General features: G+C 41.9%; 1 protein-coding gene across 4 annotated transcripts; it reads right to left on the bottom strand.

The window, feature by feature from the left end:
- Positions 1-430: 430 nt before the first annotated feature.
- AGBL3 (AGBL carboxypeptidase 3) lies at positions 431-24,590 on the bottom strand. 4 transcript variants are annotated; one of them, XM_069773467.1, is made up of 16 exons: positions 24,408-24,572; positions 23,238-23,298; positions 21,771-21,953; positions 20,062-20,202; positions 16,232-16,370; positions 14,927-15,706; positions 13,164-13,326; positions 12,254-12,380; positions 11,615-11,712; positions 11,375-11,454; positions 10,198-10,264; positions 7,012-7,080; positions 5,798-5,855; positions 3,361-3,409; positions 1,886-2,094; positions 431-1,202 (listed from the first exon to the last, which is right to left on the bottom strand). In XM_069773467.1, exons 1-16 carry the CDS (start codon positions 24,417-24,419, stop codon positions 1,045-1,047), a joined length of 2,394 nt encoding a protein of 797 aa, XP_069629568.1. In that variant the 5' UTR covers positions 24,420-24,572; the 3' UTR covers positions 431-1,044. The 4 variants fall into 4 exon arrangements, with proteins under 4 accessions (XP_069629568.1, XP_069629570.1, XP_069629569.1 ...); XM_069773469.1 differs by lacking the exon at positions 23,238-23,298 and having other exon boundaries at positions 24,408-24,590; XM_069773468.1 differs by lacking the exon at positions 7,012-7,080.
- Between the last annotated feature and the right edge of the window lie 653 nt (positions 24,591-25,243).

Genomic DNA, 25,243 nt, shown 5'->3' with positions numbered 1-25,243 from the left:
AAACAAAACTCAGTACCTGTCTTCGTGTATTTTTCATCTTGTCTCCCACATGTCTGTACAATGCTACACACATTAAGAAAAATGCAAACTATGCAGGTATATGACTGTTATGAATAAAATATTACCCAATTATGTAAGAACACATGAATGGCCACACTGCTTTAGGGCAAGGGGCCATCTATCACAGCACCCCACCTCCAAGGTGACCATCTGTGGATTCCCAGGGGAGAGCAGGAACAGAACAAACATATCCAATGCTTTTCCCAAGCACTCTTCTAGATTCTCACTCTTTTCAGCCTAGGAGATTTCCCAAGCCATATGTGTCTATTCAAAAACTCCCAGTGGTCTATCTATAAGGTACATATCCACCTGAATCCATGTACATTTTTTGCATCCATGACATCCTTTAGCAAAGAGTTCCACAGATGGACTATTTGTGTACTGATTTTATGTCAAATGTTTTTGAGTGTAACATGTATTTGGTTTGTTGGTGAAAGGGGGGGAATGATTGTTGTGGCTTATGACCCTCCAGTTTCTCTACTATGATCAAGGAATGGTGGCTTCAGCTGCTTGGGGAATAATCACTTTCCTTGAGAACCTTAGGGAAACTTCCAAACAGAATGAAGAAGGAAAAGAAAAAAAAAGGAAAAAAAAGAAGAGGGGGGGAGTCTTCCTCACAAAACCAGTATATATTGTTTAAGACAAATGATACTTTATATTCAGGAGAGACTTGCTACTAAACTGGTTTAGAATTTAGGATACTTCTTCATGTGGTAAGAGAAACTTCATGTCTACATTAGCCAATGTGTGTGAACTATTTTTCAGAAAAAAAAAAGAGCATGAAGAATTTTGATATCTGTGAGTATCTACTCCCTTGTTGGTAGAGTCATAATCCATAACCAAAGTCTTGGGAACTGTTTAAGCAAATCAGCTACGACACTTTCATGTGCCTTCACTGGCTGAAGAACTGGGGCTCCAAAATATACCCCGGTATTTTGCAGTATGTTGTCTATTCTTTGCTTCAGGCAGTAATGGCAGGGAGAACTACAGCGTGTCTTGTGGCAGGCAGGATTTACTCTTCCCAAAATTTGCATTCTGGCTTGCTGTCCTGTTTTTCTTGGGCCTTGTGCTTTCTGAGGGGAGCCTCTCCTTCATTTTTCTTTCTTCCTTTTTTGAATTGCTCTTTGCAGTACGATCATGACCTGAACCAAAAAGGAGGAAAAAACAAATCCATATCAACAACTACAGACTTACTACTTACTGAAAAAGTACATGGCTTTGGTTTCCTTCACAAGAAACTGTGGTATTATGGCAGAAACATTTCCTTTACTAAAGGAGAGCCACAGCATGATTCAAAATCTAGTACTAAAATGTGGAAACTTCAGCCATAGGCACAGGACCTGGTTTTATTCCTCCAGCAATATGATATTCTATTGACATCCCCTGGAAAGGCTAATCCCAACATTTCACAGCATCAGACCATACATCCCTTTATGGAATGCTGATACATATGAAAAGCAATGAACTGGTGGCTAGAGCCTCTCCCACCGGTAACTGCAGAAGGATAGTGCAGGGTCAGAGGCATTATCCTTTGCCATTAGGTTAAGCTTTTTCAAGCTCTTTCCCCTGGGCTGTTCACAAAGAGGTTAATGAGCTTCTGGACCTCCAGTGTTTCAGCTGGGAAGCTCCATGACACCAGTTCTGGTATCTGCCACAGTGCTATCAGCTGCTGCTGAACACCTAGGAGCTTTCCAGCACTGCTGATGTACTGCTACTATCTGTCTTATGTCTTTCAGTACCTTGAGATAGCTAGACCAAGAAACCCAACAAACAGAACTAAATCCTATTCTCTGGTGTATTTCAAATAGAACAATAACTGAGCAACCTTTTAAATATTGAAATGTCTTCTCTGCAGACTTGGAGACACTTTTGCCATTGTGTTTCTTAATCTTCTGTGAGACCAGATTAAAGCTGGGTGAATGGAAATTGTCTCTTGTGGATAGGATCGTATCACGGCACACACTTTTTCCTGCCTCCTGTGGCACAGACGGCTTTTCATGACTGCCTTTAGCATCCTGGGTGAGACTCTCAGAGCTAAAACACACAGAGGTTAGGCCAGACAATATTTTATCTCCACACAATTTCATGACAAGATATACATAAAGATGACCATGCAGAATAGAAAATCCTTACAGGTAAAATTCCTGCTACTTTAGTCTGAAGCATTTCACAAGAATCACATGGGGGGGGTGGAACCAAAAAGAAAAGAATTTACTGTATTTCAAACTACAAAGAACCACAATGCCACGATACTATCTTAAGTACACTATTGCCAATATCATGTAGCCATTATCCCACTATCCTTTCTGCGTCAGCCAGAAGTACCCATCATAGAAACAGCAGAGGGTTACCTTATCATCACAGAAGTAAAGACAGACACCAAAGACACTTCTTTCCTCTTTTATCAGGGGCGAGCCTACAATTTTCAAGTTTGTGTAGCAAAGTCTGAGCTGCAAGGTGCAAAGCTGGAGTCCTTGAAATCAGGTAGTGTGAACAAATTAATATGTATTATTTCATAAAGTGTTTGTGGCAGGATCCGCTGCAATCTAACTAGCTAGCTAACTTCACTTTGCTCCATTACCCAACAACAGCCACATGTATGCTTGGCAAGATACAGAACGTTTATGCTATCAGTAGGAAAGTAGTCAACACTGATTGTCAGTGTTACTGCCACGGGGCCTTGCACACCCCTAAGAGTGTACAACCGTCATTGTTCATCACCAAAGCATGAGAACCCAGAAGTGAAGGGAGTGCACTAGCAATAAGCTATGCACTAGCACCATGACAATATTGTGATTTTAAGATATCCAACCATTCTAAATAAGTAAATGTCTGTTTTGGACTGTCTGTGCCACCTAGCCTGGCTTGGCCTTTATTTTCTCACCTCTGCCCTGTTTCTTAGTAGCTGCATGGCCCTATTTTCTCTCTCCCTCCCAAGGCAGCAGCAATCACCCCTTCCTCCAGAAAAGCACCAGATCAGTGCCTGTGAGCCGGTGAGTCCAGCAAAGATGGGGAAAGGAGCTTCAGCTATGTGCTGAAGGAGGGGGGCTGGTGCTCCAGATGAGATGGAGGAAAGAGGATGCTCTGCTTCTCTAATATCACAATCCACTGCAGTCTCAACCACAGTGTAAAGTGGCCAAGGACAGCTGTCTAGTTTATGAATGAAAAACAATGAAGCACAGTGTCAGAGGAGCATAAAAAGGAGGAGAGTGGATTTGTAGAGGAATCAGGCTGGGATCATTCTCTCACTCCTGCTTTGTGAAAAATGCTAGAAACTTGTAAAATATAATAGTATCCTACCTGAAATCCTCTCCTACTTGTTTGGCAGAGGCTGCAAGTGGCAATTTTACTGTAAAAGTAGAAAAAAGAAAACCACTGAAAGCACATATCAGATCTCTTAAAAAAAACCATCAACACAATGAAACATCCAAATTTTGTCTTGGCCAGTTCAGACTCAATAACTGGCTGAGGCTGATACAGTTACTCACTGTGACAGTAAGTAGAGTTACAGTAAGCAGACATTGCTGGACATCAAGCCATTTACTCAGATGACTAGTTGTGGGGATTAAGATTTTCTTCATATTGAGCAGATTCCAACTCACATGCCCACCTCCCCTTCTTCATCTCTTGCCTAATAAATGCTGTTTTGGGAAAAAGATACTCTAGGTATCTAGGAAGATACTCTGAAACTGTTCCACTATGCATAGAACTGTAAATCAGGAAGTGAAGGTGCCAAAGGCAACATGACTATTTTGTTTTGGTAAGCATGCAGCTCTGTTGAAGAACATGTTCTCACTCCTAGCGTCTGCTCCAAGGAAAGCAAGTGTTTGACATCCAAATGACACTGCACGAGGGTCCTAACAGACATCTCCAGAGCACGAGTACTATGTCGAGCCCCACTGGTCAAGCAACATGGGTGGGAGTGGGAGAGAAGAAGAGCTGGTGCCACCTGACTGATCTCGACAGGCGGTAGGTGTTCATGGACTGCTGGCTGCGTAAGAACAAGGTGCCGCGGGGCATGAGCAGTGCCAGCACCCAGGGAAGCTAGAAGTTAAGTAGTGCGGAAGCCTCCAGTGTGGTGGTGCCACTGCATTCAGGCAGCAGCTGAACAGGGGTCCAGTGCAGGTGAGATAAAAGTACCTGAGTCACAGCAAACTTTGGGCTAGAAATTGTTTCCTCCCAGGTACATATATAGCACCTGCCTTTACTACACACCCTGCTGATAAGACATCTCCAGAAAAGCAGTAGGAAGGAGAAAAAGGGGATATAAAGTGTTTTACAGGCTGTGGGACAGTACTCCAGTCCGGATCTAAAAAAATACAGTAACAAAGTATTAAGAGCCAGGATTTGGTGTTTGGGTTTTTTTGTTGTTTTTTTTGTTTGGGTTTTGCTTGTTTGTTTGTTTGTTTGTTTCCCTTCCTCTAAGCAACATCAATTCCAGGAAAGCTTAGAAGAATGTGATCTGTTAAATTTTTACTCTTGGGTATGGTACACAATAGCTGGGAATGAACAGCTGCAGCTGGGGAAGAAAGTTCTTTAAAGTCAGCCAAGATTGCAAAAACATTTTAAAATGCATTCTTTATTAATCCCATCTTTGGCAGGCAAGCCCTTATCAGTCATAACACTTAAATGTACTCAACTGTACCATACTTAAACTGTACTTAACTGGACTGCCTGTCCCACAGAAGCCAATTACAGCTGTAATGATTTGTGCCCAGACTTAGAGGCTGGCAGAGGGGAAGTCACTTTTAACTTCACCTCTCCCTCCATACTGCAGGTGGCTCAGGCATCTTCCTTCTCAAGACATGGAACTCCAGCATGTTGGCTGGTGTGACAGGCATGGCCCCGGTGAGGCAGGAAACTACTGGGTAAGGTCCATGGGCGAGATGAACCGGGTCTGACAGTGTATGCACAGGCATGTCCCTTAGACACAACATTTACAACATTTTGAACCTCCCTTTATTCTAAGTGAAGAGGTGCTTTATACAGTTGATACTGAATTTCATTAATAATATTTAACACACCTGGCCAAAATAAAGTAGGGAGGGCAAAACACAGGGAAACCTTCCAGTTATATTTACATAGGTTTAAAAAAATACATTAAGAACACAGGATCTCCTCAATCAATGAATCCTGTCCTCCTATTTTCACATATGGAAGAACTGTATTTGTCCTCGTGGCACAGTATGAAGATAACTCATGCTGAGCTACTTGTTCACTTTGACACCTAAATCTTTCCTAGATTTCCTAGTGCTTGCAATGACACAAGTCCTCCAGTTCTGTTTCCTTAGCCTCCATATTTGCTTCTTTCATTTTGTCTGTATTGAAACCAAAAAGTTCTGGTTGATCCTAATTTTCCATAGGATTTGGCCTGCCTTGTTTGACTTCAATGAATGTTTTCTCCTCTAGTTTCTCTGGACCAAATGAGCACATTATTACAAATGCATGTATCCTACTGCCAATAGGAGCAAATATTTTTTCACCTCTCTGGAATTTGTCTCGGGTTGTTTTTCTCCAGTGAGACTGTTCCCAATCAGTAAAGCGGAGTGTAATAATGTGACGAGGACAGTTTAAACTGAAGGAAAATGAGCTCTTCCAAATGCTGAGACTGAGTGAAATCCCAGCCAAGAAACTCTGTACTTATCTTTTTGGAAGATACTCCCTGCTGAGGCTTGTGATTCTAGAAAAAAAATGGCTTATTGGGATTTTAAGAATTAAACAAACATATAATGTTTACCTTTTTTCACTGGTTCAAGTACCTGAAATATCTTATGTTGAGTTTCAATGCCTTGAGTCTGTGAAACAGAATAGAAACACGAACAAATTATTAGTATTATTAAGTTCCAAAAGACTGACAGAAAGGTATTATCAGTCAGCCACTTTATGGCATGTTCAAGGAGTGTACACTAGGTTAGGACAGGGGAAGCTTGGTAAGGGTTCAATAACTAGTGGGAAAAGAGTTAACATGTAAAGGCTGGGTTTTTTCTTTTTGTTCTTCTTCCCCCTCTCCCCCCTAAGCAGAAGGCAAGCTAGGCATTCAGTATTTGGCCTGATTTTCAAAAGCTTAGAAAACTCAGCAACTTGTGTTCACATTGCAAGCTGTTGGGTGTTCAGCATTGTAAAAAATATTTAAGTTAAATTCCTTTTCATGAAAGTGAGAACATAACATTAGACTACACAATTTTCATCTATGATTTTTAAGTGTTTGTCAACTACAGCAAGGCTCATAAACAGTCATGTAGGATGCCAAACAGCAATAATAGATGGAGAAGGGATGTTTTTAAAAAAATTAGATCTTATACCAACTATTCTGACAATGACCCTTTAGTAAACTTAATACCATGGTAGTTGCTAGGCCGGCTAATGCCGAGTACCAAGTCACACACTCTGAATGGTAGGGAGGGGCACGGTGCAGCTTTAGGAATATTGCCAGCACAAGTATTTCAGGCCTGGGCTGATCCCAAAGTTAATTAAAAAATGCACTGCCTGTTTCTCTAGAATGTCCTTCTCTTCTTTTCACAACACTCTACTGGACTGGAAAACACAACAGAAAATGTTTTAATGGACTTGGCAAAAATCGGGTTCAATGAAACTGGAAGTGAAACAGGTCCAGCTGAGGGGGTGAGATGTTAGCAGTTTTGGAGACTGAACAAGAACTGGTATAATCTCCAGCTCCAAGGCATATTCCTTGACAGAAAGATCTAAATGTATCAAATAATATATTCATAAGACATAATTTTACCATTTTTTCCTGCCCTAGACTTGTTGGTGTTGATACTTCTTCATTCACAGATGAAATAGACAATAAAGAGCAATGGGCATTCTAGGTCAGCAGCTTTTGGTGACAAAATTGTTTGTCTAAAGTTACAGTGGTTAAGTTAAGTTGTCATGTATCAGACTCTGGTCAGAAAAAGAGCACAAGATGTTTCTACCGGGATGAAAAATACTCACATTTTTGCTTTCATGATTTCTGTCCTCAGCAATGCTGTGAAAATGTTCTCCTGATGTTTTGGTTTTTTTCTGCACAGAATATAGTATGTAACCATTTTGATTCATGAGGGAATATTATAGTTACAAACAAAAAACCCCAACAGTTGCAAATAAACATGATAATCACAATGCCAGAAGGAACACATGTAAGCAAGCTGCTCAAGATTGAATTCCTTATGCTGTTCTGTTCAGCAAATACTTATGAACCTGGACACAAACATAGCACATTGACTAGGGACCTCACTTCCTACTCAATATGGCTTTGTTTATTTTTAGTCTGGGAACCTGGACAGCCATGCTTTCTCAGTAGTATTAATTGCCACTGCTCTGTTTTTCTGACGTTGGGGCTTCTGAAAAGAAAGATTGGCATAAAATGCAAAAAGCTTGGGAAGCGTTGGTCAACCTATTGAAGCATTAATAAAGCAGCCAGCATTACAATGTTTATGTACATAACAAGAATATTACCCATCAAAATATTAATGTGACTTCTTTCCAAACAACAGTTTGCTTTCTCTAGGCAATAATAACAGTGCTCCTATTTTACATCTGAGGGCTATATATGTTTCTAGACTGAACATCAACAAAGTGCCACTGAGGGCTACGTACAGCTCCAGCATGAATTTCTGTCAAAAACTCTACTGTACATGTGATATTCCTTCCTATTTACATTTTTCAAATGCCTTTAAGAACTCCCATCAAGAACAACAATGGAAATTTTGGTAGGTCTTTTGATCTAATAACTTTAATTAGTCACTGAAGTAGATCCACATGGAAAAAAGCACAGAATCATGAAAAGAACAAAAGAAAGAGACTTCTTGAAGGAATTGTGATGTACTGTTCTTTCAAACTCCTTTGATAAACTGTTGTTGCTTTCTTTACATGTAACGGTATCACTCTGACGTGTTTTGCTCCTAGTATGCATCCAGCAAAAGCGCTTTAATTCACTGCATGAGAGATGCATGAATGCAATTCCTACAATTTCACTGCATGAAAGATGTCTTTGCCTGTGTTTCAGCACAGAAATTACAGAACAGGACCTAGTGAAGCTCCATTTAACTAGTAGTTTTGCAATATATACTGATGTTTGCAATACGCAGTTATGAATGAGTTATGTGGCAGCCTGCTCAATCTACAGCTTAGTCACAGATGTCAGGCAAACCCACCTGCCTTGCTTGTATGTACCATTTACAGACCACAAGGAAATGGTGCTTACGGACATCAGAAAAAAAAAGAATCAATCCCACTGCCTGGCATGGTGAGTGTTTCGACCCAAACAAGGCTATTTTTAGCAAATGAAGTGGAAAGGCTCAGAGTTTTAGGCAATTTTTTCTCAAGTTGCCAGTCCTGAGAGCTGCCAGCCCCATGTCACACCCCCATGCACAGGCATACTGCCGGCCAGATGAGAGGAGGCGGGCCAAGAAAGCATGAAGGGCTGAGAAGTACTAAAAGGCCCAGGATGCTTGGTGTTAATCAGAAAATGCTGCTAACTGAGTCCATTTACCATTTTCATTCTAAAGTTTTCATGAATAATTTTTTTTTTTAAATCCAGCATCAGGAAATGTGCCCATGTGGATTTATCATTCACATATGAATAAACTCAATCCCAAAGGAAGCGTTACAAGAACAAACAAGACAGAGGGTACATTAAGGAAAACATCTCACTACTCATCCCTCCCCCGTGTACTTTCACTAACCCTCTGCTACCAGTCCTTGTACCATGCAAAAGAGACTTTTCATCCAACCCATTACAGCTGACCTTCTGTAACTAATATAGTCCTGGAAATACCATGGCATCGGTGGTGGAAACTCCTGCTTGGTTCTTTAGCACTGAACAGAATAGGGGAAGAAATTTCAAGCTGTGGATAAACATTAAAAGTCGACACCACCCTCACAGTCCTTCCATCAGAAATTACTACCCCCCAGGTGGGTTGGGCGAGTGGAAAGTCTGTCTGGACTTCACCTTCCTGAAACACAAAACCCAGTAAGGTTTGCTTAAACTCTGGATGGCAGTGGGACTAAGTGGAACTGTTGGACTTTGCACAAACATGGGTTCTCCATATAACTCCTCCAGGGACAAGCACCTCCAGGGAGGGGCAGAGCACATAAAGGTATCTGTGGCAACTTCCCTCACCACAAGTGCACTCACCAGAGCTTATCTGACTACATCATGTGTCAAACTATCATCTCTGAAACTAGATCTAAAACTCCAAATCATGCAATTTGTCAACCAGCCCAGTCATCTGAAATGCCTATCTGCATGTTTTGCGAAGTGTTACAGGGGTCACTTCAGTTTTACACACTCTTAGTACACAGTCCCAGACCTAGCTTCCCCTTTTACTGTTGTTTATTTACTGTATTTATGTCACAAACAGGAAGCAACAATTTACAGGAACTATTATTGTTGGCTAAAACTCATCCACAAGCTTTCTGAAAGTAATACACTCAACAAAGTTTGTTTTGCTTATCTACAGGAAACATCTTGAGTAATATTATGGTAATCACAGGCACCAAAGAAATAACCACCAAGTAAACAAGGACAAAACCCATGTTTCAACCTATTCTTTTCAACAAAACAAGTAAATACAGGTTTCAGGAAAATAAAATGTTCTCATTGCCCTCCAGTGAAAGCATTTTGTTAAATCTGGGGCTACATTCGCCTGTGAGCTTAGAAGCAGGCAAGGGGGTAGTCTTATGCTGACCGCACTTAGCACCAGCGTGATGACTTGCCTGCACACGAGAGAGGAGAACACAACTCCTGAACACTCTGAACTGGGTATCTGCAAAGTATGGCTGACACCAGTGTACTGGTGTCACAATACTTCTTGTGCTTAAAGCTGGTGCCCTCCTCATCCTGACCCTGTGTCTGCTTACTCAGCTGTACTGTAGAACCTGACAGGTAGAAAGGCACCTTCTTTTGGAACAAACGCACCACCTTCTGGACAATCCGGGTTAAGCTGTAGGGAAAATTAATACTGCTCTGCACTGTTCATTTGGACTGTATCTCTATAGACCATTGATTTGTTAATTACTATTCTGACTGACTTAATCCTAAGGTTCTTCAAAATAGAGCCTGTTAAACTCTAGTGGTTCTTTCCCAGTGGCATCCAGGACAGAGATGTAAACAGACAAAAAAAAGTCATAGCATACCTTCGTACCTAGTTTTAGCTGGTGTTCAACAAGATCACAGGAGTCTGGGCTGTCAGAAGTTTGGCTGCTGTGGAAGATGAGCACTGTTTTGTTTAATTTCCGAATCTGGTGATTGCAAACAGTATTTTGCACCACTCATTTCAACTGTTAGCAGGTGTTTTCTGTAGCAGCCCTAGTTGTAGAGATGTAAATGTATTTTCCACATGCCTGTCTTCCAAATCCACATTTTAATTTTACAGACCTATAGCTAACCTGCAAAAAGTGGGCATTATCATCCTAGAAAAAGCTTGGTTATTGAAAGAGATGTGATCTATCCAGATGGCATCTCCTACCTAGGTTTCTTTTAGTTCTACTTCACCCTCCCCTCCTAAATCCTCTCACAGAACATCATCCTCTTTGTTCCCAATGAGTCTTCTCCTAGTTTTCTGATGATGCATTAAAGATCTTGTGTCTCTTTTTATTTCCTTGCAGTTCAGCACCAGTCGTGAAGCTCAGCTCTTGATTTCTATACTCTGGGCACCTAAAGTTTGATAAGATAGATCCAACCTATTAATGTTTCCCCAAAAAAGAAATGTACATAAGTTTTATTCCTTAATAAATGACAACAGGGCCACAGCTGTTCATAAAACACAAATGCCCACCTCTCACAACCGATCTTGCAGTCACTCCCAGTCCACACTGGCACAGGAGGAGCTGATCATGTTTCATAGGTATATCCTTTGGTCGGGTACAGATTCTTGCACTGCTATCAATTACCCTGAACTTAAACCCTTTGGCTAAATGGAATCAGATTAGCATCTTCCACGGTTAATGAAATTAGGTTTACACAAACCCAAAACAATATACCTTATATTGTGGCTAGACTGCTCTGCAAAATGTAAAGCTGAAAAAAAGCATATTGATTTAAGTGATGCAATAGACCAAGCTGTGTACCAACGCAGTTTCATTTCTCCTCAGGAAGGCCACCTGGGGTAGATACAGAGCTCTACTTCCAGTGAACTGGCTATTAAGGTTTGGATTTAAGATTTGTATGCAATCTTTTAAGGAGTGTTAAATTAAGGAGTGTGACAATTAAAAGTCCAATTTTAGTAATATTTCTAACATTTACTCTGGCACTCCTTATGAGGTGCAGAGAACATATAATAAACTGTGGCATATCTGAATAGTTCTAAGTTACCTCGAATCCCAGTCTAACACATCAGAATTCAGGACCTTGGAGTTCACCCTGGCTTCCTGTTTCACTACTTTCTTGTGTTCCTTCAGGCACAGATAATAATAAGAAACACCACAAATTTAGTTCACTGCTTAAAGAAAGCCATTATCAAATTTATTATTGATATAACCCTATACAGTATTATTTTTTGTCACATGAGGATAAATTGAGGCAGGAGAAAAGGCCTAGGGGGGCTTTCCTTACCTCCTTATTATGAACACAGTAGTTCAAGAGAGCATCACAGAAATGCTGTCCTATTGACTCCAAGTCTTTCGTATCAAAATGGGTGCTTTGTCTGCAGCCTGCAGCATCAATAGGAGCAAGACAGAAATGAAAATGTCAGTCACCCTGCTGACTGCTAGGTATCTGTGGTATTTCAGGATGGTGGCTGACTGCAAACTCACATATCTTTCACTCACGGATGCTAGACAAGTCTATGACTGCCAGAGTTTTATACAGATATTAGATTATTATCCTGCTTATATGAACAAATCTAACCACTCGAAGGGGGTTAACTATATTGCATAGTTAACTGATTTCCTATTACAAAATTTCCTACAAATATAACTGGCTTTAGTTACTGCTTTGAATTTGCCATCCACTAATGTTGTTGTTTCATGATACTTATGCAATAATGCTAGCGGTGGCCTGAAAGGTTGCTAGGTGAATGCCCTAGTTTTAGTGTATTTTCCAACTCTTATCTTAATTCATCATTCATTTCTACCCAATAAGAGAGAACACCACCAAGGGAATGGTAGCTCCAGCTACCATTTTCCATGAAAAACCAAAAGTAAAGGTCTTGTTTGATGATTCCTACTAAATAGGTACAGGGAATTGTCTCACCCAACTTAGAGCCGCAGACAGAGGCTTCCAAAGTGTAGCTGTTGTTGATGCCCATCTTCCACATTACCACTCGACCCGTGCCTTCTTTGCTCTTTTGTACTCTGAAACGGCAGTCTGGGAACGAGAACTTAAAAGACAGGTACAGCATTAGCCTTTGAAGTAAACAGGAGGATGCAATAATTACATTTTAACCCTCCATGGTCTTTAAATCTTATCTACCAGGTAAACAATTGGGAGTTTTCACTCTACTTGAATATTGCACAACATAGCTCAGAGCATACTGTTATTACTGGTATAATGGAGATGTAGGTGAAATAACAGCTCTTTGATTAAAAGTTTATTTTACTTTACGGATTTCTGAGACATCTGCAAGTAATTTTTTATGTGGCTGTACTTACTGTTTCTAAATGATTCTCTATCGACAGCTGACCAGCTGAGATACCACAAATCCTGTTACATACCAACATGCATATTTACTAAAAAGTTGGAATAGCTCTTCTCTCATGAGTTAACAGACCAACAGTTTAATGCAACCGATCTGGAGCTCACAACCACCTCATTACTGATATCTGAGGAAAACAGCATTAGATGCAAGTATGCAATGACATCTAGTAGGTTAGTTTGTGTGTTGTTTTATTCCAGAGCCTTTGCAACCTTTCTGGTTCAAAAGAAGCTTACTGCAGTCAGAGTTTGCTTGAAAATGACATATTTTGAAAGCTGTCATTTCCTACTAAACTTTTTTTTTTCCTAATTAATAATTAATTCCTACCATTTCTAGTTTTAGCCAACTGAAGATTATTTTACTGGGTGAAGTGCAGTCTTTTAGTAAATGTGATACCTCAACAAAAAATGAGGGATCCCAGACGGTGCTTGAATTATTAGGTAAGTTTCTAGCCAGACATTTTCTTACCTTATCTGGGCAGCTCTTGCTCAGCAGGAGTGGGAACACACGTGGATGCATGTATGGTGCTTTTGCTTGCTGCTTTCTCTCACAACCATACATGAAGACATTTTGTTTCCTATTGTGACCATGGATGTCACAATACAGAAAAACACCATGTTCCCCCATCACTCTGTAATACGGGATGACACAGAGTACTTCATTAAAAGTGCCTTTTTTTTCTCCACCTCAGAAACTAGTCTAAGCTAATACGTTACACTGAAGCTCATGTGTAACCTAAAGAGCAAGAAATCAATACAAGTTTCATATTCTGAGCTCTAAGTTAAACCTTTGGCATGCTAGATTAGAGCCAAACTGCTCATTCCCTCCAGAATAAAACACTTGTCACTGCACAGAGATAAGATATAAGTGTATGCATCATCAGCCTTTGTCCATGTGTTTGTTCTAACTCTGAGGGTCAGTTACATACATCCAGCTCTGTAGATGTGTACACGAGCATGTTGTACAGCTGAAATCGCTATTCTTATCTGCTGCTCTTTCACTATTGTACATGTGTTGAATAATACATGCTGTACAATTATGAGACTGAAGCATAAATGGCAGTGAATATTCTTTCCTTTATCAAATTGGAGACATCAATTTTTATGATGTGCCAAGATTCTGCAATGTATTATTGCTTAACTAACTTTTTAAAGAAAATTTGCAGGCAGACACATTGGGGTTTAGCAACCCACACCCCCAAAGCCCAATTCATGTTGAAGCAGAGCTCTACAGGGAAGATGTGATGGCACCACAGCTTGTCACTTGGGGCTTTACTCTGGGCAGGAGTTGGAAATCCATGGTGGAACTAAGAAGGAAGCAGTAATAAACACATCCGTCTCAGCTGACAGTAGCTGAATATGAGGCTGAAGGTCAGCAGCACTTCAGCAGACATAATTAATATTAATTAAAGGGCACTCACAAATGCAGGCTCTCTCCATATTGTAAGACACAGAGAGAAATTCTCACGGATAACGAGAGGCGCAGTGCTCATCCCCTGTAAGCTAGGGATCTACACGCCAAAACATTCATTTGAAAGAACGCAGATCTTATTTAAAACAGGCTGTAACTAGATGAAAAACATTACTGATTACCAGATGAAAAACTTGTACTGATTCTGACACTGGCTTTCTGCACAAGAGTCTTGTTTGTATTAATTTGTTACAGAAGTTAAACCAGATGGATTTAGTTTACTAGCTGACGGTTTAGTTTAATATCCAAAGGTTTAGTTTTATATCCAGAAGATCAATGTCTCTGTGACTGGAAGTCTGCATAAGAAATCAAACATCTTTTTAGCAAAACATACAGCAAACTTGGCAATCTTTGCTGTCAAATGGACATCTGGGATCTATTCTGAACCTAACTTCATTCTGGGACATGGTTGTATGCCAGAAAAGAAGAAAATGAAAGAAACAAGGAATTTGATAAGTAGATTTTGGCAAAGGATAGTGGGAGAAATATGCTGAAAATGTTTTGACGAAAACTCTTTTACTTTGGAGACACAACTTTTTACCAGGAATGGAGAAAGTATATTAAAGGAAAACCTGCACAATACTAAAGAAAAAAATAACCCACTCTGAAATGCAACTGAACGTAAACAAAACAGAAAGGCTTAGGTACAGGGCAAAAATGTAAACAATACCAAAACAATAAGGGACATAGAGAAGTCACACTAACAAAGAGACAGTGGAAAGGCAAATCATCTATTCTAAAGGGAAAGAAAATGAGGTTACCTTTTGATCATGTTTCGGGTATACCAAATGGAAGGATAAAATTTCTTCACGTTAGATCTGTATTTGCGGTTCAAGTCCTGACCTGTTAAAGAGCAACGGTGATTTCCCACAATCACACCATCTGGATTCAGCATGGGTACCACTTTGAAGACAAAATTGTCCCGCAGGAGTTGAGCTTTGCCTGAATTGCCAAGAATGTAATTCAGAAAGCCCTTCACTATCCAGGAACTGTTAGTTTCTCCCGGATGCACCCTCGCGGTTAGTATCACCGCCTTCCTCTTGGTGCCCTTGCCACTTTTGGGGGGGTTGGTGATAGTTAAAACATACACTGAGTTTCCTGCCAGTGAATGGCACAAGATGTGAATCTTGCAGAATTTGGACTTCACTGGGTCTTTAGAGATGGCCACCAGGTACTCCTGCAGGTTGGAGTAGGTGTAAGGATAGCAGTGGGCGAAGTAGCAGGTGTCTCGGTCATGAGGGAACTGGAATGTCCAAGTGAGTGAGAAATACTGACGTCCATCTTGGCCCGCATTGTTTTTGTAATACTTGATTTCATTTCCAGTCCTTCGCCAGCCAACCTTGTGTTTCTTAGCATCAGCTTCTGAGTACAACAGTGGGCGCAAGCCATGTTTATATAGGCTGTTACGCTTGGTAAAGTTGACAATAGTGAAGCGATACGGCATCCCTGCCTGTGTATTGCTTACTTGGAAGTAGTACCACTGTGTGTGTCTGCTTGTGTAGAGGTCGGTGCGCAGGGTCAGCTGGTACTCAAATTCATTGCTGGTAGCAAAGAGAAGACAAACAGTTGTGATGCTGGCTAGCATTGTAGTATGATGCAGTGTCAAATAATGCAGATTGCAATGAAAAAGCACCCTGCAGTGAATGAGGTGCAAATCCAATTTACACTGTCATAAATCAAAGTCTACGTAGCTGCCAGGAAAAGATGCCTAATCGCACCAAGCGTGATAATAATGCAACTGCTGTCTTCATTAGGACTTTTAATGATAACTAGGACTTCTAAAAATGTTCTTCACACTATGCTTTTAAAGGAGGTGCTTAAGAAAGGGTGTTGAGTTTGTGTGGGTGATTATCACCTGCAGCAATCATCTAGTGCTATGGAATGGCTATCAGACCATTTCAAGTGAACGCTACCTGAAACTACTTTTGAAGCTTGTTCAACTAATGTAAAACAAGTTACAAACCCAGAATAACACATCCTGCTCAGAAACTGATAGCAGGCTGCTGATAATAACAACTCTGATAATAACTCCATCTTAATAAAAGAAAAAAAGATTAGAAACTTACACTTTGACCACCTTCTGCAAATTCCCACTCTCAAACCGTGCTTCGAAGATCAGTGTATTGTCCTCTTTCTGATGGAGGATCTGCTTCAGGGGGCAGACACCTCTCTCTTGGGAATACATAAAGCAGGAGTTCTTGTTGGCTAGGGGAAGGAGCAGAACAGATGTCTTTCATTTCTGCCTGAGTCATTTTAGGGAATACCTGCATCCTTCCGAAAATTCCTTCTAGAAACAGACAATTGCATGGAGCTGAATTTCAAAGCATATCTCAGGTAAGTGTAGAAGAAATTATACAAAGGTTTTGTTGCCCATTCCCACTTAACCTTACGGATTTCAGCCAGCCTAAGATCTGATTCTGTCTTGGAGGCACCTGTGTCTCTCTGCACAAGCAAAACGTAATTCATACTCTGCACTTAGGCAAAGCAACTGAGTTAGGTGGAAAGACTCTAGGACTCAGCTCCCCCAGGTATTTTCACCAGTCAAATGGGCAACCTCTCTGCTCAGAAATCATACGTAGCTGACAATGGTTGCCATCAGTTTGTTTTTAAATCTCTGTATTCAATTATTCTAGTCTGGAAGTAAAAAAGGTGACACCCAGACCCAGCAGCACAGTTCACTGTTCCTCAGATGAGATGCTTACAGAGGCATAACTGAACTTTTTACTCCAATCTTCATTACCGTAGTTCATTACAAAACAGAACTTCTAGATTTGCCATCAGCAAGAATTTACTTTTCTGGTGGGGCTGTTCTTTAGATACCAGAAGGCTTTTCACACCAAGGTGTGGAAAACCGGGGTAATCAAAACTTCCTGTCATCTCCAAACTGTACCCACAAAATAGAGAGGATGCGCCTCTTCTGCTGAAAGCTGGGAGCCCAGAGGTCCTGCTGCAGAGTCAGTGTAGCCATGCTGGCGACTCTGGCCGACCCCAGCAGCATGAGCTGCACCCTGCTTGCCTTAAGACCAGCTCAGGGAAAAGGAGGACAGGTGAAAACTGTAGGTATTCTAGGCTGGAACTACATACTGTGAGACTGTGGGTTTCACACTGCCAATATCGAACTGGCTGTCTTATCTGCCTGAAGTGAAATTCCCTGCTACATAACTTTCTAACTGGCAAAATGAAGGATTTGTACTGGTGGCCGGACACTGATCACCAAGCTGTTGTATTCTCAACTCCTGTATTCTTGCTTCTCTCTGTCTCCTTACTGCTGGATCCTCTGAGGAGAAACAGCCGCCTTACCATGCTGTCAGATAAGGGGGACTGACCCTGTACTATACAGCACAGTTAAAGCTGCACAGCAGCCCTCATTCAGATCAGAGTTGTGTCTGCCCTCGCTTGACTGGGGCTGTGCTAGAGATTTATCCTGCAGCAGTCTGTCTGTCTTATTCTCTCCTCTAGTGTTATTAAAGCTCTGACAGTACTACTCAGGAAAGTTGTGTAAAGCCAAGATTCCTAGAAGTAATTTTTTCATTCCTTAAATCACTGTTGCCATACACAAAAGATGCCATATTCAGTGTACTGTTCTTCATGACTGAAGTTACTACAGACCCAGAGGGGTTTTCATTATAGAGAAGGACTGTTAGCTTTGCTGGCTGGGATACCCACTCAAATAATTACTTTCTATTTAGCTGAAATTTCATTCACAGTTTCTCTACCCTTCCCTTCCTCTTCATGCTCTTCCTTAACATTAAGGAAGAAAAAGGATTCAGTAGTTAATCCAGTAAAACTGTTTCTGGAAACATCTGTATCAGTCAAATGCTAGAGAATGAAATGCATGCATAAAATCTGAGATCTCTATCATGATATTTTAATTTTTCTGCATGGGAGTCACCATTGGATTGTATTTTTCCTTCTCAAATCAGATTTTAGGAGGGCTTGTAGGAAGTCAGCAGCAGGTAGTTCCCAGACAGGCAGTAACTCCCAGCTCCTGCTGAATTCAAATTCAAACTGAGTGGGAATCAGGAGAGTGCTGCTGCTGTCTCCCACAGGATGTGATAGCTCATTACATGCCAGTCTGAGGCACTCAAGTCATAAATCTGCATAATGCAGATGCCTGTCTTACCCTGTAGAGCTTCTCTGTGAGGAGGATTTTAGGGTTTTAAAAATTATATTTATTGCTATATAACTTGGATGGCAAAGCTGGCAAGCTGGAGGTTTGTGTCCCAGGAACAGAAAGAAGATGAATTCCATGGGGCTCCAAAGTTCACCTCCCCCTCCTACCTGCTCCTGTCCTCCACCTGGCTGCAGCACCCATCAGCCCAGTTCGCCCAAGCAGTCTACTCTCCCTGATGCAAGCAGGGAAGGGGGAGTAAAGGCTCCAGGGCTCTGAAGTTCTCTGTGGGTCCTGCTAACAGCCAAACCCAAGGCTAGGGGGCAAAGCGGCACACTCAAGGCAGTGAACATACAATTACAGTCACTTAAAAACTCAACCTGTAGTCAACAAATATTATTACTATCCATATGTTTAGATACAGAGTCTCCACAGTGGTAGGAAGCACTCGTATTCTGCTGCAGCTTGATGTCTGTTAGCCTAGGAACTGCTAACTGTCTGCCTGTAACTGCCTGCACAACGTCATTCCTCGGGAGAAGGAGGGAGAACTGGCCATACTTAAAGGCAGCAGTTTTCACCTCCTTGGTTGGAAAGTTTCATTAACAAAGCCTGAGAACCATGATACCAAAATACACACTTTGCTGGAGAGTTGTACAGGCTGAAATAAGAACCACTTCCAGTTGCCTGCGCATGAAGTTCAAGTCAGTAATAAAGGACATGGAAACTTGCATTTTTAAAGAACAGCAACTAAAGGACCATAACAGAAATCACTGTCCTTGTTTTCAAAAAGGCAGGGAGCTGGGATTCAGGTTGTTCCTCCACATCTTATCCCTTGCAATAAATTAGCAGGTCCAGCTGCAGACGACAGAGGTTCCTTCCTAGTCACACAGCCATTACCAGTTTTCTTGGCCACCAGATGTAACAACCTACTAGTGACAGGTAATACATCCATACTTCAGAAGTAGCTAATTTCTAAATAAACATGACGTCAAAGAGTACCAGTGCTTTTCAGTGTATTGCAAGCTTTTATCATCTGTGTTGACCTCAAGAAGGATGCCAGCTCCCTTTCATTTTTGTGCTTCTGAAAATTTTGTGGCCACATCTAGTTATCCTAGGATTGCAAAACTCTTATCATCCTTTCTCATCTCCATAAAAGTAGCCCAGGACCAAAATCAAAAACTGCCAGAAGTTCCAAGTTCATCCAAGGCAATGGGATCAACTTAGCAAACACACGAAAGAATAAATAACTCTGATAATCAACTGGTGATGGTGGAATAAGGCAACTAACTCCCTTCAACTCTGTCCAATGAATCCTTGCCACTTAGGAGCCTGTAATCAAGCACTGATCCAATCTGACCAGATTTTGTTTATAAGTCTTGGCAAAACCACTACAGCAACCAGGATAACAAAATATTCTCCCAACACAGACTTTAGTATTGATCTTGCAGTTACACAGCTCTCATCTTTTTCACTTCCTCTTTTGGCTGTTAAGTTACCTTTCTCCACTCATATTTTCAGAACAAACTCATTTTAGGCTGGTTCATACTGTTATTCACTCAGAACAATGGCTTCAGCTGAGCTGGACTTTTGATATAATTAACAGTACAAGCAGAACTTATCGATGATGAGACAGCTGTGTAACTATGTAACTAATTTCCTTCCCTATCTATAGGAAAATAATTTATTCCCAAGTGCTTTAAAATAACAATAAAAAATCACATTGATTTCATCAGGCTTTGAATTAGGTTCATAAAAGAGATCAAAGCACGTGCTTCATCTACCTACAGCTGACAGCAAGATTTCTCAGGGTGTTCCCACCTTCTTCTCCTAGATAAATCACAGTGCCTTTGTCAGGAGTTTGGTATTGCGGCGTCATCTCCAAACCTGTTGTAGTGTACAATGGCTCAGGGGTAGTGGGTATCCAATCTGAAAAAGAAGAGACACACAGAAGGAGTACAAGCACGAAAACTGTATTAGAGTCTGTATAATATGAAGGACTTATTGAAAAGTGGTTCATCCTACTTATACCAGTTGCACATAAACGAATAGGGAAGTCCCCTTTTGAACCTCATTTTTTGGATCGGTGAACAAATCTTCACTATAACTCTAAATAAAAATACATATCAATCTGTGCATGGACTAACTTTTGCTGTGCAAACTTACCTCTGTTCCCTGTACAGCTTGCTTACCATCAGCGAGGATGACAATGGTGAACATTAGACAGCATTGGTACCATTAGGAAAACAGATGCTCCAACTACAGAGTGAAATCATTGATTGCTGACCACACAGATACTGCATGGATATAATGCAGTATCTCCATGTAACTCGCGTGACATCTGCCTGGCATATCAAAGATCTGTTGAACACTGATTCGTTCTGACAGTAGGCCTTTCCTTACTGTAATACTCACAGCAGTCCTATCCCACTCCATTCAAGATACTGGGAACTATTTTCAAAGGTAACAGAATGAGGGCATAGATGTCTTAACCCCACCTCTGTGCATTTCCAATTTCTACTGATTACTTCCAAATTGCAATTGGTTGTATCTATAAAGCACAGGGACTGCTCGAGTCTTCGCTATCTCGAAATAGGTTTGCAGTATGACTTTTGTATAGACTGCATAAAAGCAGTTATTAGCTGACATTCCTATTTAACCGTATAGCCCTGAAATACAGTACTGACATGGCTAGTAACAGATGAGATTTGTAATGATGTAAGACTTCAGGACTAAGGCTTGTCAGGTTTGCTCTGTCTGAACTTTTCTTTATCTGCCTGCAGCTTTGTTTCACTTAATTTAGCTGTGATAGCAGCTTCTCTAATTGACCAGATATGTGTGGCTAATTTGTTTTATTTTTGTTTATCTTTGTGTGGTACAACCATAGGCTTATACAGAGAGCAGTAACAAGGAGTTGTTCTGTGTAGAAATGCAGACCTAGAGCTGGACAAAACTCATTTTAGGGGTAACAAAGAGAACAATGAAATAATATCTAACCTATGTAAAGAACACCATATATAGTAAATTCAGATGCAACATGGAGCTGCAGACTGATGAAGAAAGAGAAAGGTGTAAGACTGAGCTAGCAAACATGTGAAAATGACCCCAGAGTTATTTGGATCCTAGAGTGAGGAAGAAGAATCATCAAAACAAACATCGTATTTCTCCCAGCAAAGGACTCCAGAGGCTGACAAGTCGCAACAAACAGCCCCTCCCTTCCTCCAGAACGACACCTCTACAATGAAACCGCTGACCTTAGGACCTAGAGGAGCAGTGGAAGGGAAGCCAGGAGAAGGGTGTGAGAGAAGCGTATGTATAATAATTGTAACTGCATTATTGTTTGGGGTTTTTTTCTGTAGCAATTCAATCTGGACTAATAATGATTTGTCTCTTAAGATTTCACTTCTACTAACTACAAATTCTTGGCTTTATTTATATAAAAGGTGTGCTTCCTCTTCGCCCATACACAAGATTTTAAGCATAACACAATAACTTACCAATGTGCTCAATTCTGTCCCTGATGACTTTACAGTGGTGTGGCCAGCACACCAGGGAAAACTGACTCGCAGGTGACGAGTCATCCAGATTCTGAGGCTCCTGAGGATAGGGTACCACTGCCTCTGAGTCAGATGATAACAGAATCTGTTTTGTCTTTGGAAGAAGATGAGCACAAATGGAATCTATAAGAAAGTGAAAGAACCCTCACATCAGTCTCTCTTGCTCTTCCAAGTGGAAACAGACTGCAGCGATTATCTACGTAAAAATAACATAACTAAGCATGGCACAGTAAAATTACATCCCACTGAAATATAAATTTAATGCTCCATCCTATAAGTCACACTGAATTTAAAAGTAGTGTTGATTGAACCATTAATTCATTAAATCACAAAGCACATCAAGCATTCAACTGCAGCAGCGAATAGCTTACTTAACTATAGTTATAGTTAATTACTTAACTATAGTTCCTATAGAAAATGTTGGCATCCTTTATTATTACTGCTTTTATTACTAGTGTGTTACGGTGAGGCCTAAAATCTCAATACCCGAGTCAAAATCTGTACTGTGCAATATTACACAAATAACAAACAAAGCGTATTCCTAGAAAACCTATCACACAGCATGTATGCAACAATGAGATAGTACTGGCTAGCACGACAGGAGAGGTAAAAATCTGACGCTGTCAAGAATTTTGTAAAGCAACGGAGACATTTGGAGGAGGTAGGGGGTTGCTTGTCAGCAAGGAATTCTGTGAGAAGCCACTTGAATGAAAACATGACAGGCAGAGAAAAGGCTTTGAAAAAAATCTAGTAATTGGATGATTGGCACTGCTGGTACTGTGCACTGACCACAACACTGCCCCGAGTTAACTACTTGTCTTTTGCCATAGATATGAAAAGATCTCCTTTCAAATTATTCCCCATCCTTCCTACTATCTGTTTACAGCTGGCCAAAAGATAGGAGTTTGGTTTAATGGGAAATTTTTTGTATTTGCTTTGGGTCTGAATCAGATACCAGCACCCGTGAGACTTATTTTACCAGAAAAAAATTCTCATCAGCTTTAGACCTGGTTGCTAGATCTAATTCTCCTCACAACAAACAAAAGAACATACTAAGCAGAAGAGCTTCACCTGAAGGATCTGGTTTCAAGTGTAGATGACATCATATGTGAAAAGTAAATGAATTAAAAATAAAAATGCTGAACCCATTTTTAAACTGTAGCGGATACCTAACTCTAATGGATACCTGGCTACTATAACACCAAATCAGTAACTGGTGACCAAGGCCACGCTCCAAGATGGGACTGAGATAACTACTCACCGAGGTCAAGAACCATAAAGTATGACTAGACCTACCTCCACTTTTGTTTAGACCTTGACAGTTATGTGAGCACTAATATCTTCCCCTTTCTTCCACCTTGTGGTCTTATAGGGAAAATGTAGGGGAATAACTGAAAGGGTCTTAACCTGTAAGAACAGCATACTGCTGACTGTCTTCTGTCACAAATGAGTTAGAGGCGCCTTCAACCTAAAAAAAATAATAATTAAAATACTAAAATAAAATCGAAAGTCCACAGTAGGACAGCTTGCTTTTTTTTTACTTTCAGAGAGAAGAGATGCCTCTGTTTTGGTTTACTTCACGGCCTGAGTAAGAATTAGGCCAGATCTGCATGGTCGTGTACTCTGTCATTATTCCCATCTGCTGCTCAAAGGCGACACGCTTCCACTTGTCCTCTTTTGCCTCCCCAGTGCCTCTCTTGTGCAGCACTAGTATTCCTACTGCCGTGTGAAAAGCTAGAGCAGAAAGCTGATAAAAGAAAAAAATGTTTGGTTTTCAGCTGCATTAATTAGCCCTCTGATCCCACTCATCAAGCAAGCCTCCTGATCTACGAGCAGGAGAGACAATGGAAACCAAGAGCTAGGACGGCCCTTCTGGTGGCAGCCCAGATGTATGCCACAATCATCCCAAAGCAATAATGACTGGGACAGGGAGGTGAGGAACTTGATACAGGGGAATTGAGGCGTAACACTTTGCGAAAGTTAAAGAAGTAGCACTTCGCAGCCAAAGTGCATGTGGGCCGTGAAAAGCAACCAACTACACTGGGTTAAATTTGGAGCACACTGGCAAGGCAGCACTGAGACAACAGTGCTTGTCCCCTTCCCTGTGCTTAACTTGGAACATTTATTTCCTGGGATTTCAATCCAGTCCCCTTTCATTAACATCGCATTCAATTAAAACCCGAACTTCCCTCCTGAGATAGGAATAAATGCCGGTAGTGCATTTCGCGGCTGGTAAGAAGACTCTCAAGCTTTATTCACTGCTCCTATTGACATTCACCACACTCCCAAACATAACGCAGGGTTTCCGAAAACCTGCTTGTTAGTCCCGCAGCTGATCGGGCGCTCGGTTTCTACAGGCCCAGCCCTGCAGGCGGTTCGGGGACCAAAGCACGGGCAGGATCGCCGTGTGGAGATGGCGGACTTCATGTTGCCCGCCCTGCCCTCCGTCACAGCGGGTACGGGCTCTCGGGGCGGGGGTAGCCCCGCACACGGCGAGCTCCCCACACGCAGCTGACAGACGCGATGCACTTCGGCTGCCTGTAGAAGCTACGGGGGGACGGGACGGGGACCGCTTACCGATTTTCTCATGAGAATAAGATGCTTCTAACGGCTTACGGCTGATCTCCCCCTCACCGGGGACCGCCTCAGAGCGGGAGCAGGCGCCGACGGCACTGACTGAGCTGCCTTCCTCCCTGACGGCCGGGCTCTCCCCGCCCGCTCCCGTCCCGTCCCGTCCTCCCCCGGTGCCCCCGGCCCCTGAGGGGCGGCAGCGGCAAAGGCCCGTCCCGCCCGAGCGGGAAAACCGGCGGGCTGCGGGCGGCCCGGCCGGCTCTCGCGAGAGTTCGGTGAGGGGCTCGGCCGCGGGCTGGGTGTGAGAGGCTGAGGGAGTTAGGGTCTCAAACGGTGCGGTGGGGCGAGTTCTGCTTAAAGACAAACCCTGCACAGCGAGGAGCCAAGGTGGAAAGCCCGTCAGCTCAGGCGTCAGCAACAGGAGGGGAGGGCTGGAGGGTGCGCAGCTCCCCGTTCTGATACAAAGATCGAACAATGGCCGTGTCTGCAGGGAAGGAGAAGTTACTCCACAAAGGACCCCCAAGCCCAAAGGCTCACAAACTGCTCATTAACCTGAGGAGTTTGGGTGCCCGCCCGAAGAAGGATGATAAAAGGACACAAAATGAAGCCCCGGACACGCGAGCCCACCGGGACTGGACCCCTCAGTTGCCTGAACCAACGCTGGACCCAGGACCTGTGGAATGTTTCTCTCATCCTTTTTCTCTCTCCGTCTTCTTCTCTCTTTCCTTTTCCTTTTCCACAATCCCTACACCTCATCTGTTTCAAGGTATAAACCGTTGACCAAGTCTGAGACTAAGAGTGGATGCAGCCGCCCCTGGGCCCTTCTCTGAGGAGGCGTCTGG

Source organism: Haliaeetus albicilla, chromosome 28, assembly GCF_947461875.1.
Source record: "Haliaeetus albicilla chromosome 28, bHalAlb1.1, whole genome shotgun sequence".
In the NCBI taxonomy this organism is placed as follows: Eukaryota; Metazoa; Chordata; class Aves; order Accipitriformes; family Accipitridae; genus Haliaeetus; species Haliaeetus albicilla.
This window is presented reverse-complemented; position numbering and strand designations above follow the sequence as displayed.

What these genes read in the sequence shown, in the direction of transcription:
- AGBL3 (XM_069773467.1), bottom strand. An exon ending in GCAGTATGCTGTTCTTACAG is followed by an intron (nt 21,954 to 23,237) that starts GTTAAGACCCTT and finishes ACTTTCTTATAG; the next exon opens with ATTCCATTTGTGCTCATCTT. An exon ending in GTGTTAGACTGGGATTCGAG is followed by an intron (nt 10,265 to 11,374) that starts GTAACTTAGAAC and finishes CATCTTCCACAG; the next exon opens with CAGCCAAACTTCTGACAGCC.